Source organism: Struthio camelus, chromosome 27, assembly GCF_040807025.1.
Source record: "Struthio camelus isolate bStrCam1 chromosome 27, bStrCam1.hap1, whole genome shotgun sequence".
Taxonomy (NCBI): Eukaryota; Metazoa; Chordata; class Aves; order Struthioniformes; family Struthionidae; genus Struthio; species Struthio camelus.
Genome location: NC_090968.1, coordinates 7,105,106 through 7,122,075, shown reverse-complemented (window position 1 = coordinate 7,122,075; position 16,970 = coordinate 7,105,106). Strand labels below are relative to the sequence as shown.

The following is a 16,970-nucleotide window of genomic DNA, read 5'->3' as shown; positions in this document are numbered from 1 at the left end:
AAAAAGGCTGTCCCTCATATACTCTTGACCATAGACTTGAGGACATATGGCTGCTTCATGCATGGGATAGACGTAGGCACGAGCTGCGCTGCCATCCTACACAGGATATGTGCAGTGCCTCAGGGAGGCCCTTTGTTTATTGGCCATAGTAGGCTCAAAGACAATGATGCTGAGAAATCAATACTAATGTATTACAGCAGACAGTAAAGCCTGGTTCAAGTATTCACAAACATGCTTCTCTCATGAGTTGTTTTTATGGGGCAGTCCTTCCTGAAGGAACCAAGAAGGAGCAATTCAGGGAGATAAGAGTGGTTGGTAGGCATATTCCTGCTTGCTTAGCAGATGCCTGTGCTCCTTGTTCTTCACCTCGCATGCTCTAGCCTCTCTAGTGCTCACTGTTACAGGAGGGAAAGAGACAATGCCTCATCCTTCTCCTGAGAGAAGTCAGCAGGCCCCTTTGCTCAGCAAGCCTGCTATAGCTCTCTCCACACTGCACTTTTAAGGCTTTTATTTCTCAAAGGTTGCAAGCTACAAGTTTCCTCACTAAGTCGGGAGCAGATTTCAGGCCCTTGTATGTCAGTTCCTAGCCTAGACATCTAGTCTGCGTTTGTACTGGTGTGATAACTTACAAGGTGGTCACACAGGTTGTAGGGTGAAGGGTTAAGAGTACATGTTGCCACAGGGAGTCACAGTGCAAGTGCTGTGTGTGTTTTTGCAGAAGTGTTTTCCTTTGATTTTTCTACCCAAAATGGAGGAAAATCATCCACATCTCCAGGTAGCAGCAGGTACTTGGGAAGCAGCATGCAGGACACAGCAGCAGAGGAGGGAGGAAGGCAGAGAAGAAATCTGGACTTTCCTGGTGAGTACTGAGTTAGTTTGGGTCTAAGAAAGCAAAAGAAAAATGTAAGAATAGCTGTATTACAGCAGACCATCTATCTGGCCCAGTCTCCCGTATCCAGCAATTGCCAGCAGTAGACCTGGAGTACAAGAAACAGTAAGAATGAATCTTTCCCTTAGTCTACCCTCTCCCAACAATCTGCAGCATAGGGTGAATACACGCTCTGTAATAACAGCAAGGTTCATGCTGTGGTTCCCTACATGTCTGTAAGAAATGTTTAGCCCAGGAGGCTTAAAGTATAGGCTTCATATCTGGTCATTTCCTTGGTGGATGCAAATGATCATACATGCCATGAGCAATTGCTCTTGCCCATATCTTCAGCAGCAGAAATCTATTAGCCATCCTTGTGCCTGATAATGCTTGTGTGCAAGTTAGGCGAAAAGAAGCCAAACATGCTGACAGGCCAGAAAAAAACCCTAAATGATCTCTTCCCTTTGGCATGGCGACAAGAATATGAAACATTTTTCCCTCAAGCGGACCAGATGCCTTCTAAGGTCTCTTAGGAAATTCAGAACAAAGGTATAGGCAAGGTGACTTACATCAAACTGCCAGAAGAGCACAGGTTGGTCATTGGCTTCCTGGCAAAGGTTGATCCAGTGTAATGCCTTGTGTCTGGTAGATCTCTTTAAGAACCAACAAAACAGTGTCTTCTGACTCCCTGAGGGAGGAGAACATTGGAATTAGAGCAGGGTACTTCTCTCCGTTCTTTCAGGGCATCCATGGTGGTTATGGTGTAGATGCAGCCCTCAGCAGATAGTACTGAGAAAGGAGAACTTCACTGGTTTTCTTCCTCTGGCCCTACCCACCCACTGTGTCTGTATTACAGGCAAGGAGCATAGCTTGCTTACTCAGTTAAGGCTTTTTCCTGTATTAACTTTAAAGGTGATGTAGACAGAACGTTATCAGACATGAACTTGAAGCCTAGTGGTTATGCAGAAGCTTACCAATAGCAGAGATGGCCTTGTAGTGCAAATAAATATTCATTAAAGCTCTCTATTGGCTTCTCCTGCAGCACATAGTCTATGCGATGCCCTCCATTCAACATCCCCACATTAATGTGGGAGGCCTCTTCTTTCACCGGTTCAGGCGTCTCTGGCTTTGTTTCTAAAGGAATAAAGCAGAGCAATGTGGTTCAACCACAACTGCTGGTGCCCGTTTCCATTATGAAAATGCAGCAGCATAACAGTATACTCAGAGCTGCCCTCCCCTTCACCTAATGGATAGGACAAGAAGAAATGTAGGCCAGCTCTCACTTTGGACTCTTTTTTGCAGATGAGAGAGAACTTATGTGCTTGGTCCCTTTCTCCCTGCCCTGGTTCTCTGACTCTCATAGAACAGTATTGCTAGAGACAGCTAGAGAAGGGTGATAGGCTTGGCAGTCTTACAAAGCAGTGGTGTGTGTCACAAGTCCCAGGAGGCCTTTACTGGCCAGACGGGTTGCCCTCTGAAAGTAGGGAGTGCCAAGTGCTTGGGGGAAGGCCAAATTCATCTTCCCCTTTGCCAGGCAATAACAAGGGAAGGCCACAGCATTGGGAAAGACAAGTGCTTCAGCGGCTCAAATAATCCATTTGCTGAGCACAGAAAACAGCAGTTCCACCCGGGTTTGAAGCTAGGATGGGTAACTAGCCAGCGTGGCTGCAGGGAATCAGAGAACATGGTGCTCCTTGGGCTGGTCATGATGCTATATCCTCAGCTCCCCCACACGCCCACGTTCATCACGGACCTGCCTGCTTCTCCACACTGGTCTCTGCTTCTGCTTCAGTGTCAGTAGCTGCAGCCTCCACAGCTGGCAACGGGGCTCGAGTGAAGGACTGCCAGGCTACCCGCAGGGATCCCAGCAGGTTGTTCTTGAGATCCACGCTCATGCGAGTCAGCCCTTCTTTCAGTTCTGAAATGCAGCTCAATGTCAGCCTGTAGAGCAGCAGCAGAAGCAGCTACTGAAGCCTGAGGGCAGCCTGGGGAAGGCCTATTATTTACTTTACCTAGGTGCATTCGCTTCCTGCCCTTGTGGTGAGGAAGCAGCATCGGCTCAAACTCCACATCTGGGACGATCATGGGCTCAATCCTGTATGCCACTGGGTCAAACTGTACAGGGGAAGTAAGCAGTGAAAAAAGGTTTATGTTACATAGAATGACAGAAGGATTGAGGCTGGAAGGCACCTCTGAAGATCATCAGATCCAACCCCCCCTGCTCAAGCAGGGTCAGCTGGAGCACATTGCCCAGGACCATGTCCGGTTGGGTTTTGAATATCTCCAAGGATGGGGGCTCCATAACCTGTCTGGGCAACTCGTTCCAGCATTCAACCACCCTCACAGTAAGAAAGTTTTTTTCTTACACTCGGACAATTTCCTATGTTTCAGTTTGTGCCCATTGCCTCTTGTCTTGTCACCAGGCAACCCTGAGAAGAGTCTGGCCCTGTCTTCTTTACGCCCTCCCTTCAGATATTTATATGCCTTGATAAGATCCTCCCTGAGCCTTCACTTCTCCAGGCTAAATAGTCCCAGCTTTCTCAGCCTCTCCTTGTACAAGAGATGCTCCAGCCCCTTAACGATCTTTGTGACATTCCACATGTTTAATGCAGGAATGCTATGACTTATACATACGGGGTGGAAGATGTTGAAGAAGCCTTTGCAGGTGGGCAGGCTGTAGTTTGGGTTGATCCGCTTCACTCCTCGCACAGTGAGAAACATCCCGATGGGAGACCCAAAAGCAAAGAAGATGGTAGGCTTGTAGATTAGCTGAGGATAGTTTGCTGAGACCTGGGAGAGAGGGAGATTTGGATTTGTTTCATGAGACAATCTCTGTGCTGGTGTTAAAAGTGCTTCATTGTTCCAATTAGAGTATCACGGAAAGCCCAATAGTTACCTGCCCTAAGCCAACATCCCGGTACTGGCAATTCCTTCCATCACTTGTGGTGTCAGAGTCAAACTGAGTGGAAGATCCAGGCTCTACTCTGCTTTTCCCACTGTGCCCAGCAGCTGTTGCTTTCTGGTCACTGACATCCTGCAACAACACAAACAGCAAATAGTGCAATTCCTGCAAGGATTGCACACAACAGCCAGCCATTCCTACCCAATACTGTGATGGTTTTTTGAGAAGGAAAAAGTAATGATGCAAGGCAGTGAACTGACTGGGATCCCTTATCCTCCAGAACCAAACTGGGAAGCGTTACCAGCTTTTTTAGAACATCTCTTAAAAGCAAGAGCGTCATTCTAAGCACTATTACCTTATTCAGTGTAACCCACAAAAGCAGCTGCAGCTAGAAACAGCAAGCAGCTCTGTTGCCACAACCAAACAACACCCTTGTGAAGGCTCTCTAAACAAGAACAGCCAGGAATGAGGAGGGTGCTCAGGGACTGAGGCCTCACATCATGTTTGTGCACCAGACTGACCATAAATGGTAAAAACGGCTTCTCGTTTGAGAGCGAGGGAATGTGATCTAGAAGGAACGTAAATCGCGCAGAAGACAAACCTGCATCTCCCTTTTGGAGCTGATGTAATGTAGGATCTTCATTCTTGGTCCCAAGGGAATTCCCATTTCTTTAAGATCTTTTTCTGTACACAAGAACTAGAGAATAAGCAAAGATATTACTACTGGAGCAGAGATGTGTGCAGTTAGATATTTATGTTCTCTATCATTCTGTTCCTGCTGCACTCCTAAGAGACGATTCATGTGAAAGTGACTCAGTACCAGGGAGATGGGCACGTGGTGGGCAGGAAGAAAAACAAAGAAACCAAGAGATGGTGAAATGAGAACTCTTACCAATGCTTGCTTGTCCATTTTCTCCTTCTCAAAAACATCACAGTATTCAGACAGCTCTAACGTCTTCAGGATTTCTTTGACTTGCTCAACACCTCCGTTGCTTGAAGTTGTCCTGGACCCCTTTGAACACAATCATCAAGGATCAAGTTTTTGGCCGATTTGTTTTCTCCTAAATATGTTGGAATTTCTCTTCTCTCCCCCTCCCCAAAACAGCCACAGTGGTTCAACCTGAGAATTTACTACTCTCCTCCTACAGATGCGGAGGGGTGTACAACTGCAGTACAGCAATACACACAGCATACCCATGCAAATGGGTAGCCACAGGGAGTGTACCTCTTTGCTGTGCTCTTCATCCTCAGGAGCAGCCTTCTGGTTGGTCAGAAGATCAAACAAAATGAGGGACCCTAGAAAGCCGGTGCACACATACACACACACACACACACAATATCAGCATCTTGTAATGGAAAAAACACAAGCCATCTCCCTTCTAGGCTGAAAACATGCCTAGAAAATTCAAACTACCCTCCTTCTCCCATACTATGGATGTTACCGTACTGCCCTGGGACTCAGGGGGACCCAAGGCAAAACTCCTTACCTAAGCTGTGACCTGCGATGGAAACCCCTCCTTTAAAGTCGGGGTTCCTCTGCAGGAAGAGCTGGTACAGCCTGTTCATTTCTGATGCTACCGTGTCAACGATGGTCTGGCAATAGGTGGAGCTATTGTAAAAGAAAACATCCAGAATGGTGTCGTTTATGAAGTGGCGCAGGCGATTGATGCTCGGCAAAGTAATTCGCTCCAGGTCACTACATGGAAAAAAAGAGGGGGGAGGAAATTGCAGTTAGAGGTGCCAGTGAACTCTTATCATGCTTCTACGGCAAAACTGTGGCCTTAAGTTCATAGAAAGATTGCCACTGTCTTCAAAGGACGTGATGTTCTAACCCAGATTTTCAGCTCACGCTAAAACAGAAGCTAGAGCAAGGCTTTTCCTCTGAGCGCACAGGAGCCCTCCGTGGCAGAAGGAGGGCTCCTGTAAGGAGCCTACCCTTCTCCAGAGAATCTAACCTGCTTTCTTCCCTTGCCAGGACACTGCAAATAGTGCCCAAGTGGAGAAATGGGGTATTCAGTTTCCAGAGATCTTTAATAAGACAGGAATGTCCACAGTCCCACTTTGCATTCTAGTATTAGCTATGAACAGGCAGACCCCTTTCCTCTCCTGCTGCGCACTGATCAGAGTAGACACTTGCTGTGCTGCCAAAAAGTGCTGGACAGCAGGGCAGAGGGTCTGGCAGGGAGGTGCTTGAGGGGGACCCCATCTATACCGTTCACCTGTGCACACTCTGGGTTATCAGAGCCCCAGAGAACACTCAAAGCTTTTCTTTTTCCTGCAGTGGTTGCTAGGGAAAGCGCAACATACCCAGGAGAAGGCTGTCTGTGTGCTTTGGCAGAGCAGGGCATTCATTTCCACAGAGACTGACGCTGCAGGAGACTGCTATCTAGGACACTTACACGTCCACCCCAGTAGAGTGGAGGGAGCTGTGCCAGTTCACAGGTAAGAACTCAACCCGGCCAATCTGTTGTTGCTCCTGGGCTTTCTTGAAATGTGCTTGCAGCATGTTCAGGGAAACATTCCTGAAGTCATTCACTGAAAGAGAGCATGAACTCTTTTCAAGATCGACGATGAACAGGGCTATAGGGCAAGCCTACTGCATCAACAAGACTTGCTGCTACCCTAAGACCTTGTCTTTAACTACAAGATCAGGGGAAGGCCCCATGTTCTTATGTTTGCTGGATTTTGCTGTTCCACCTGTAACAAGCCTCCTTTCCACAAGTGCAAGGCTTTCACACAGCAGCCAGGATAAGAAAGGTGCTTTCAGGAGTTGGAAAAAAAAATCTGTTGTGACAATGCATACATTAGAAAAGGAATCTTAAGGGAGGATATGCACTTGAAATTACTTAATTTGGAGGAGGCAGAGAGACCGATTTCCTTGATTTCAGGTGGTCAGTAGCCTTGAAAATAGTTTCATTAGATGAACATATAAAAGAATAGACTGTATTAAAGTAGAGGTATATTTTATAGGAACTAAAGACAGCTTGCTGTGAAAAATCTCAGCTCCTTTGATTTCTACAGAGTTAAATCACACTAGGCTTGCAGGCAATTTCAATTACTATGTCTCCTACAGAATGGAAGCATTCTGAGCAAATAATGTACAGGCTCAGACTAGAGCTTTTAGTTTAGTGTCATGTCTCCAATAGCAATCAAGAATGGGTGCTTAGGGAAGTGTGTTAGAACAGCGATACCTCTTCACACACTCTCCCAACCTTCAACTATTTGCAGCTCAGGAATTTCCTGAGCCAGAAGTTGTGTCCCTGTTTTTAGGTCCCAAATCACTCCGGAGGTTGCTCTAAGGGGTGTTATATGTTAGACTTCACCCAAAGAGATTAACCAATAGCAATAGACTGAATAGGTTACTAATTAGTTTAGCAGGTTTAGACAGTTACTTGGAAAATCTGTATCCAAATTGGGAAACTCACTATTTTGAGCAGCAGCAGAACAGTGATCAAAAGTGGTTGTCCAAACCTTTCCAGATGGTAGAATTGCATGGGTTAGTAAAATGTTGTATTCAAACTCCTCATTGCAGTCAGCAAATTCTACCGCGCAACTTGCCAAGCTGAGCGTCAGGATGGACTGAATGCACTCTGATAGCACGTCATATTGTCTGTGCAGATTGGGGTTTACTTGCTCTGCTAAAAGCAGCATATGGAAAGAGTACCCCAGCCCTTGCTCCACACCTACCACACTGGACAATGCTCCGGAACCGAATATCACACGCTGGGCCAATCCCGTGAACTACGAAAACCAGATGATCAATTTGCAGAGGTTCTCCTAAGAATAAAAGAATAGTTCAAAGCCCAGGCCCTGCAGGAGACCATTACCTAAGTGGTAAACTGATCCACTGAAACCAAATACTCTGCAAGAGAACAGAACCTCCCATCATCATCTTAGTCTAGGTGAGAAAAAAAACTTGAGTGAGTGCCTGGATTTTGTGCTTTAAAAGTAGTAGAAATTCTCACGTTTCTGAACTGCAGAACTTCGTCCTGCTAAATTCTGTAAGAACGCCTCACCCCCCCCCACCCCCCACCCCCCCCACACACCCCCTACCCCACCTCAATGGGACAATCAAGGAAGGTGAGATGGCTCAAAGAGCCTCACCAATTCTGTTGCCATCATCACTTCAGCAAGCCAGAGCAGAAGCGGATATTCCCCACAGTTTACACCTGCCCTGCGTCTGGGTCGCAGTCACCTCTGCCACATAAAACGGGAGACCCTCCTAGCAGAGGGAGAACAACAGCCGGGAGGACTTGTTCTGAGGGCTCTGTGCACAACCTTCTCTGGTGAGTCACCAAGCCTGTGCATAGTTAAAGGCTTAGCGCTCTGGAGGCCTGGCAGAAGCTGCAGCTCTGAAGTAGACACCAGGTGGAGTTACATTTTGTTCCTTCCTCCCCCACACACTTTAATTTGCTTAAGTACTTTTCTGAAGGCATGCACACACTGATAATGAAGGGGCTGGATGGGAGCAAACATGCCTGCCCTCACCACTGGGTTAGGTCATGAGGTCTGACAACAGAGCTCAAGCACTGGTGAGAAGGGACAGAGCTGACCCACAGAAAAAGGGAGAGCACGCATGCTCCAGCTACGCACCTGTATGTAGCTAAGTTAAAACCCCTGTGTCCCTACCATGGAAAGGAACTCTTCCTTTAAGGACATAGAGGCCAAGACCTCAGAAGAAATTTCAGGTACTGCAGTGCTTTCAAGAGCTCTGGTTTCAAAATGCAGGAGCTGGAAGCACATCACCTTCTTCCCATGTGCCTTACCTCCTATGCGTTCATTTACGTTTCTCTGACGCTAGAAAGGTTTCTGAAAGTCATTCAGTTCCTTATGGCTTTGAACTTTTAAACATGCCCTTCATTTAAAAGAATCGTGAATGCTTCCATCAATCTTTTTGAAAAAACAGTGTGGAAAACAGACTGTAGCTTTGCATAGGTATAAGAGAGGGAGAATGCAAGCTTACCATTGGGGATCTCAGCAGCAATGTTTTCTACTCCTCTCTTTACAGTTCGAGGTCGACCTTGTTCCATAGGAGTTGAACCCCAGTCGTCAGAGGTAGCAACTGGATGGTAGTGCACCATGAGCTTGTAAACAAGAAGAGCCTGTCATTAAGCTGCAGTGCATAACATGGTTAAGTCGAAGAGAAATTTCTGGTAGTCCTTCTACCAAATACCTGAAGTGTCATTTCACTACAACAGCTGGTATGTAAGATATTGCGATGATACAGAACGATGCTATCGTAACTGCACTGGTACGAGCCCTTTGCACAAAGAAAGTGAAAGGTGCTTAAAGAGAAATGTGGTGTGAAACAGGCTCGCTCTCCACAGATGATATTATCTGCTCTTGAGTAGGTAGGAGAGGGAATGCCATTTTGACAAAATTGATTTCTAAGCTGACATGGTTAAGGACAAAAAACTTAAAACAAGTGTGAAGACAGGCCCCAAAGAGAACTAAAGGGGGAGGCATGCAGTGGCTTTCCTTCCATCTCTGAGGGATGTCTTTGCCAGCCAACAGAGATCATCACGTTTGCCTCACCTTTGGGTTGTGCAAGATAATGATTTCCCTGCTAGGGGATTCCAATTTTTTCTTCCATTCATCCAGAGTTACAGCAATCATGTAAGCTTCCTAAGGAAAAAGGCATCCTTTGTAAGTCGGTTGAAGGTATTTCAGTGAATATTCAACTTAAGAGATTTCCCATCGATCTTAAGGTATCTCTTATCAGCACGCTTTGTGAAAGAGGCATAGAAGTCAGTCAGGTGAAGCTGGAGAAACAAGAGTCACCTAAGTAACACCTGCTAAACAGTTTCCAAGAAGCATCAATTTTAATAGCAGCAATTCAGAACTGCATTTGTTTCGTACATCAGAATGCAGATTATTGTGTATATATATTTATATATACACATATATATGTATCTTCCCTGATAGTAGTGTCTACTGACAGCAGAGACTACTAATGATCATAACAGTACATAGTGTTCAACAGGTCCCCATCGTGTTGAGTACCCTTTCTTGCATGTAAAAGTGCCTTGGCTTTAGTGGAACGATTAGCATAGTGAAGATAATTCCCAAAGGGAGTAGAAGTCACAACAGACAAGGTCGGGGGAAAAAAAACATCAAAGATGCTAGAGAGATTACAAGCAAGCCAGAGGTGCCTGGCATACTGAAAACAACTGGGCACTTAAACTTATAGCAGGATTCAGGAAACTGTTAGAGCAAGGGCAGGAGAAAAGGGAGGCTGCTTAGTTACAGCATGCTGGGAGGGAGACAGCAGCACTGTTTATGCTAATCAGATGTGAAAATGTCATGCTAAAGCCTCTTTTGAGTTCATGTCCTCAGGCGCCAGTAGCCCCACATGGGGTTTCAGACTTCACAGCTAGTATTTGACAGTTAGAAGCCAAGATGCTTCTTGGCAAGATGGAAGCTACCAGGAAAGGTGTGTTTACCTCCAATTCTTCACTGAAGGTCTCTAAGTAGGGAACATACTTATTGTCCTTGTCTCCCTTGTAAAACCAGGTGCAACGGCGCACTTCAGATACCTCCTCCTCCCAGTACACTGCAACGCGCTGCCTCTTCTTCAAATGCACATCGTACCTACCCCCTGATGTTGGGACTATCAGATCTTCCTTGTCTCTCCCTACAGGAACCAAGGGATGAAATTAATCATGACATGACCAGAAAGGTAAACTACGAGAGAGCTTTTTACTATGCCAAATTAGAGAGCTAAGAGTTGAGTACCTTCTACAGAGAGCATACCAAGAAAGCACACAAGCAACAGCAGTAAAAACCGTTTTCCACATATGAGAACACAGAACAGCATGGAGGGCATCCTGGGAGAGACGTGCCTGATGTCAAACTTCTTCCAGAGGCAGAAGGTAAGATCAAGGCATTAAGCGACAAACAGCTGTCTTCCCCCTTCTAGCTCCAGGCACAGGCTAACATGGTCTCTTCCTGCCTATGCTTAGATGGTAAAAACATGAATTTGTGGCCTTGGGAAACGCATTGCTTAACACTGCAGGTGTAAGTCTCTTGATTTCTAAGCCATTCCCCTCTAAATCAAACAGAGAACTCTGCATATTTAGTTCTGCTGTCTCTTGGGTCCGACCCATTAACGAGATGCAGTTACAGCGGCCCATGTCAGGCTCTGCTCTCTGGCTGTGGCACGTGAACTGCTGGCACAGCTTTTAATCCAAAGCTTTCTTAGAGAGGGAGGAAGAGCACAAACAACGTTCTGCAACATCTGTTGGCAGAACCAGTGCTTTAAATACATTCCTCAGCAGCAGGTTGTACACAGTGGTTGTGCATGCAGACAGTGTTTAGCAACATGAGGGCTTCATGCTGAAGTGGTACTGCTCAGACTAGACCCAGCTGCTGTCTGGACAGCACCTCTCCCAAGAAGGTCATCACAGAACACCACAAAATCTGTAGAACAGCCTCCCCTTGGGAGAAATTCTCCCGTGCCGGTCTTTCAGCTGCCATCCTGTTCACGCTCTCCCGTTCACAGGAGAAGAGCGCTTTGCAAGTAAGTAGATTTATATATAATTTAAAGCGTATATCAAATGAATGAGGTCTGACCATATAGTGCATCTAAAGAACTTAGTTATTCATGTGTTAAAGGTCTAGGAGCAGGCACATTGCCAAAAAAGTCTGAATTTAAAATTCCAGAGGCAAAATTTTCCATCCCAGGCAGAAGCCATGGATGTATTCAGAGAATTCCCCTGTGATACTAGGACAGAGCATCACAGCCTAACTTCCTCTGACAACACACTTGATGCTTTCCTTACCAGTCTCTTAGGACCTCACCTGGCCTGGTCCTGCTACTGTTTATAAGATCAGGGACTAGGTATTTAAAATGAAGGGCTATTTAAAATTAGAAATTACAGGAGCTGAAGCCAAGCAGTGGTTTGAAATCCTCCAGCCTGTGGTGTTTCAAAAGAAGAACTCATAGAGTTTTACCTGTGCTTTTTGATGGAGCAGCACTTGACAAAGGGTATTTTCATCCTACCTGAGCTGTGAGCTTCTTCCAGCCTCTCCGAATCCTGTGTGCTGAAGGGGATCCATCGCTCTCTAGAGTCCATGACCTTGCAGTAAAACCAGTGGGGAACAACAGTTTCATATTTGTTTGCAGCATCCAACTCTGAAGCCTCAGAAGAAGTGGTTGAAGTGGGCAGAGAGGGCTGTGCCTGTTGCCGTTCTTGAGCTGACATGATGCTCCTGAACAAAGGGAACAGGAGACGCAAGGACCTGAATTTAAAAGACCCTCTAAAGCGTTTATTCCGCATAGAATGGAAAATGCTTCCCCCCGAATCTGTAACATTTACTTTGAAAGTAGGCTGGACCGAACAGTTCAATGCCACAAATGGGGAAAAGCCGGTTCCGCAGAATACGCGTCAGAGACGCGGTGGGCTCCGAGTCCAAAGCGCGTCCAGCCGGTACCTGCGCCGAGCCGGACCCGCCCGGGCGAGGAGGCGGCCTGGCGCAGCGGGGAGGGGCGCTGGGCGGCAAAGTCCCCGGCGGAGCGCTGCGGAGGAGCGGGGGGACGGCAGTGAGCGGGCAGAAGCCGGGAGCGGCGGCGGCACCGCGGCGGCGGCCGGACCGAGCGGAACCGAGCCGGGGCCGCCCTGCGCGCCCGGGCCCCGGCTCGGCTCGGCCTCATGCACCGGTGCGACGGAGGGCGCGGGGCGCCTTATATAAATTAACAGAAATATTCATATTATATATATATAATTTATTTATTTTTATATATATTTGCTCCCCCCCCCTCCGGCCCCCGCGTCCGCGCAGCCCCCCGCGCACCCCCGTTACCGTCGCGGCAGGCCCGGCCCGGCCCGGCTCCGGCGCTGGCTCCGGCCGCGGCTCCGGCTCCGAGCCCGCCCAGCCCGGGAGGTGCCGCCCGCTCCGGCTCCGCCTCCACCTCCGCCTCCGCCGGGCCCCGGCCCCGGCCCCGGGCGCAGCCCCCCGGCCCCCGCTCCTCCTCGCGGCTGTCGGCGGGATGCGCACCGGCGGGGCGCCTGCCGCTGCCCCCCAAGCCGTGCTGCGTTATTGTGTCTTTCCTGCTAACACGAACAAGCTGGGAGGCCAGCCTCAAGCTGACATTATATGCAAGGACAGGGTCCCTTATGCGCGTGGTGGTTGGTTGCCCTCATTTTTCCAGGCTCGACAATTCGAGCAGCTCAAGCCCCTGTCCTGCTCACCCTCCAGTAAACAAAACGCGAGGGCCAAGAGGTAAGTGACAAAGTCTAGGCAGTCTCACCGCACTAGGACGGCTGCATGACAGTGGCACTGCGTAATGATGCACCCATTTCATGTTGTAGTGACCAGAATTAAATCTATTCCTAAGTGCCACCATAGGCTTTTGATGCCAGCGCTAATTAGGACACCATTGCCAGTCTTGACTTCAGGCTTTTTATTGCATCTCTAATCCAGATGTAGGTAGGCAGGAATTCACCCTGTTCATGCAACTTTCATTTGGCAACCTCGCAGGAAAACACACATGCATTAGTGCCAATTGCCTCCTACACCCAATGTGGACAAATACTTGAAACTAGGACTCTCCTCAGTGGATACTATAAGACACTGATTTAACGTTTGTTTTTCAAACCTTCCAGTGCTCCTTTTGCCTTGCTTTATCAAGGTAAGCTAGTCCCTTAATAAAAAACGAGAAACCCCTTTTTAATACCAGGTGGTGCTTGAAGAAGTGAAAGGCTACCCCGGACCAAGAGTTTGGTTTCATTAGAGACCAGCCTTGGGATAAGTACAGAGAAATACTTTCTAATTTGGTTCTTGTGATGTGGGTGGATATTGCAAGATAAACCTGTTGCTGGGAATCGGCACCTCGGATACCAGGACCTCTGTACTAACCTTCACCACCATGAGGACTAATTACTTGCTAGGTGGACTTTAACGGCCAAAAGTGCTAAAAACCTCAGTTTCACATCTATAAAACAGATGGCTACAAGCCTTGTTAGTGCAGCCTTTCCACCTCTCTGCAGGGGCTACACCACTTCTCTGCTAACAAACCCTACCTACGTTTCTCTCTGCAGCATCTCGTTCATCCTTCCAGATCCCAGTTCAAGTACTGACCCACCTCAGTCCTGCTTTGAAGGCAATCGAAGGCAGCGGGGCCTCGGCAGGAACAGAACGCAGTTACGTCAGCTGGAGTTTTCTGCAGGCTGCATGCAGAAGGAAGGTATGCCTTAATCCACATCAGTCCTGCTGGTTTTGCAAGGCTTTACAAAAAACAGATAAAACCCACCATCTGTCTGATGGATAGCTGTTTGGCTAGAATGTAATCCACGGTAACGTCTTTTCACAGAGCTGTTCAAATACCTAAGCTTGCTGAAGTGATAACCTATCATTTCAGCCCACTTTTTAATTTTCCTTCATGTGTTTTTAAATAAGGGCTTACATAATCCTCTGCTGAGTCCTTCCCACATGCAGGGAGGGAAACTCCGGAAGAGGAAATTCACTAAAGGAAAACATTACCTTGATGGGTTCAGTACCAAAACACAAAAAAAAAAGCAAACAGCCTCCCTCCTTCCTCTCAGACTTTGGCTCATATGCCATGCACATACTTACAGTTTTTCTTATAAACAGATACAGGTATCATTCTTGCCACGTCGCTGCAGCAGGAAACCTTTGTACTAGTCCGTGGAGCACTGGTGGTACTACAGCAGCTGAGTATACGTATTTTTCTTCTCTCCTAGCTGACTGCATTGCAGTGTTATTTAGTTTGTAAAATAACCAGGATTGCTCTGCAATCCTCTTTGTGCTGGTAAAGCTGACTACCTCTTTTCCCTGGCAACTAACAGTTAGTGCTGAAAATGAGTATTAGAGAAAACAGATTGCAATAGTTTTGTTCTTTATGCAATTCTTGCTACTAAAAAAAAAAAGCAAAAATACAAAAATGCAAAATGCAAAAAAATACAAAAAATAAAGTTTCAATCAGTTCCATAAATTTCAGACTCTAATTAATTGAATCTAGCCAATCAATAGCTCCTTCCTTCCTTTCACATACCTGTAAGTATTGCCTTGCTGCAGCACTTCTGCTTATAAAGCCATATTCTCAAAAAAGCAGCAGGGCTGACGCATCAGTCCCCGTTCGTCAACTGGCATATTTCTCAAGTGACAGTAGCAGAAAGAGCTCTGAAAGCTCGTCAGTAGCTGGAAGAGAGAGATCTGCCCTAAAGCTGGTAGCCATTTCGTTCATATTCCAGCTCTAGAAGGTATATTCCAGTTTAAAGATAGGCTTCAGTTCTGCCTGTTCTTTTAATGAAAATTTGAATCTATAGAGGGTTGATTTAGCAAAGCAGGTAGATACCTTGCTATTAGGAACTGTATGAAGGAAGGCTGCCTACATTGAGAGTTGTCCTTTGTAATTGTAGCAGCTGTCCATACTGTACAAGTCACTACACTGATGTAGGAACTGAATGATTTCACTTTCTTTTCCCTTTGCTGAAGTATGACTTACACAAATCATCTCTTGCTAGAACAGGTTTCAGACTTTGGCTAGATCCTGCAAATTTCTACTTCAATAGCCCTGCCAATCAAATTAAAAAAAAGAATGTGGTAATCGAGGAAGAAGTGAGCTCTTTAATAATTCTTTAGAGTACAAATACCTCAAGACCTAGAGCTGGACTTGATGCTGAACCTGGAATCACTGAAGAGAGGAGCTATGGGGTAAGGTGATGGGGCGGAAGCACGAAGGCAGTACAACTATTGCATTCTGTAGGGATGGGTGTCTTTTCATCAGCTGGCTCCACTCCTAAATATGATTTATAGTAATTAAATCTGCATCCGCCTCCAGTAGAAAGGGAGTGCCTACTGGACAGATATGGGTGTTTTCAGAATTCAGTAATATGCCGAGCATGAGGAGAACACATAGTAGAGGCTGTTCTTCAACATCCTTCCCCTCCCACCTGCCTCACTAGTACTCTCCTTCCAAGCTTTCTTTCAGTTCACTAGAGCACAGGCTCTGCTGCAGTCTTTGCTTAATGCAAAACACAGCCCTAGCTGTCATCTGCATACTGCTAGCACAGCAGCTTGTCCTGCTCGTCCAGTTGCTTGCCCATGCATCATAAAAACTGCAAGAGAGATCTGAGAGCTGTGCAGGAGAGGGCTTTACAAGAACACCCCACTGATGCCCGTTCCTGACCTTTGCCCAGAGCATCTGTTCTTATTCCAGCTTGTCACGTCTTAAAAATAAAAAAAGTAGCCCAATACACAAGAGCTCACGTATGCTCTTGTGAAATCATGACTAAAGGCAAGCGAGCCATTACAGAGCAAACTACTCCCTCTGCCAGATACCTCTGTCTGCTGAGCAGCAGCACGGACAAGGAGGATACAGGCATGAGGGTGTCCAGTTTTACCACTTGCCAGAGTTAAAAGCTTGGGGATATGCAGAGTTAAATATCAAGGTTGCCTCTCCCAACAGCAAGATTCACTGCAGTACTTTTAATTGTAAGGTGAAAAAGAGAACTCACCTTTGTTCATCTCCTGGCTGTCCATCTCTGATCTAATAATCAGAAGAATGTTCATCCCTCCTACTACTTAACTCTTCATATGAGCTAATAGCCTTTTAGTAGTCACATAGTGGAGAAAAGTGCTGAAAATATTAAGAAGTGGGCTTTTTTTTTTTTTCAGTCACATACTGGGACAGCTGCTGACAGCCATGAGAGAGAGATTCTAAAATGATAGATTTTTATCAAGTAAAGTTACAGCTATCTAAAGGTAGTTCACAGCAGTCTCTTGGAAAGGATTTCAGGAGACAGGATTGAAAAAGACTTTCAACTATATGATCAAATTAAGGGGGTACAGACACCACAGTGCTGCTCTTTGTTCCTCTAGGGTTAAAGAGGCACTGATCGCAGTGCTAGCTGTGTGAAAATCATCCTTACTACAGATATTTTTCCACAAAGAAATGCACACCAAAAGCACATATTAACGTGCTTTTGCTGCTGACACTGCTGTCTTTATCAGAGAAAGAAAGGTAGCATTCACTGGGGTTGGGCCATTGTTTTCTGTGTACAGCCACTAACCAGAACCTCCTCCATCCTCAGCATAGTACCAGGACATCAGTCTGCTCATTGTGATCTGCTTTATCTCCCAGTATAAATGCTGATCCTTAAAAGTCAGATTTCCTGCTGAATCTGAAGCATGGACAGCTTGGCCTAACTGCTTTCTGCTTGACAGGAGGACAAAATA

General features: G+C 46.5%; 1 protein-coding gene across 8 annotated transcripts; it reads right to left on the bottom strand.

Moving 5' to 3' along the window:
- Positions 1-1,437: 1,437 nt before the first annotated feature.
- DDHD2 (DDHD domain containing 2) lies at positions 1,438-14,465 on the bottom strand. Of its 8 annotated transcripts, XM_009682061.2 has the most exons (18): positions 14,346-14,465; positions 13,855-13,939; positions 11,773-11,981; positions 10,214-10,404; positions 9,306-9,395; positions 8,734-8,854; positions 7,458-7,547; positions 6,170-6,305; positions 5,258-5,466; positions 4,996-5,066; positions 4,663-4,782; positions 4,372-4,467; positions 3,765-3,902; positions 3,503-3,658; positions 2,881-2,983; positions 2,622-2,786; positions 1,843-2,002; positions 1,438-1,556 (listed from the first exon to the last, which is right to left on the bottom strand). In XM_009682061.2, exons 3-18 carry the CDS (start codon positions 11,972-11,974, stop codon positions 1,466-1,468), a joined length of 2,139 nt encoding a protein of 712 aa, XP_009680356.1. In that variant the 5' UTR covers positions 11,975-11,981; positions 13,855-13,939; positions 14,346-14,465; the 3' UTR covers positions 1,438-1,465. The 8 variants fall into 8 exon arrangements, with proteins under 8 accessions (XP_009680356.1, XP_009680355.1, XP_068777090.1 ...); XM_009682060.2 differs by lacking the exon at positions 14,346-14,465 and having other exon boundaries at positions 13,855-14,199; XM_068920989.1 differs by lacking the exons at positions 13,855-13,939; positions 14,346-14,465 and adding an exon at positions 12,564-12,648.
- Positions 14,466-16,970: the final 2,505 nt, after the last annotated feature.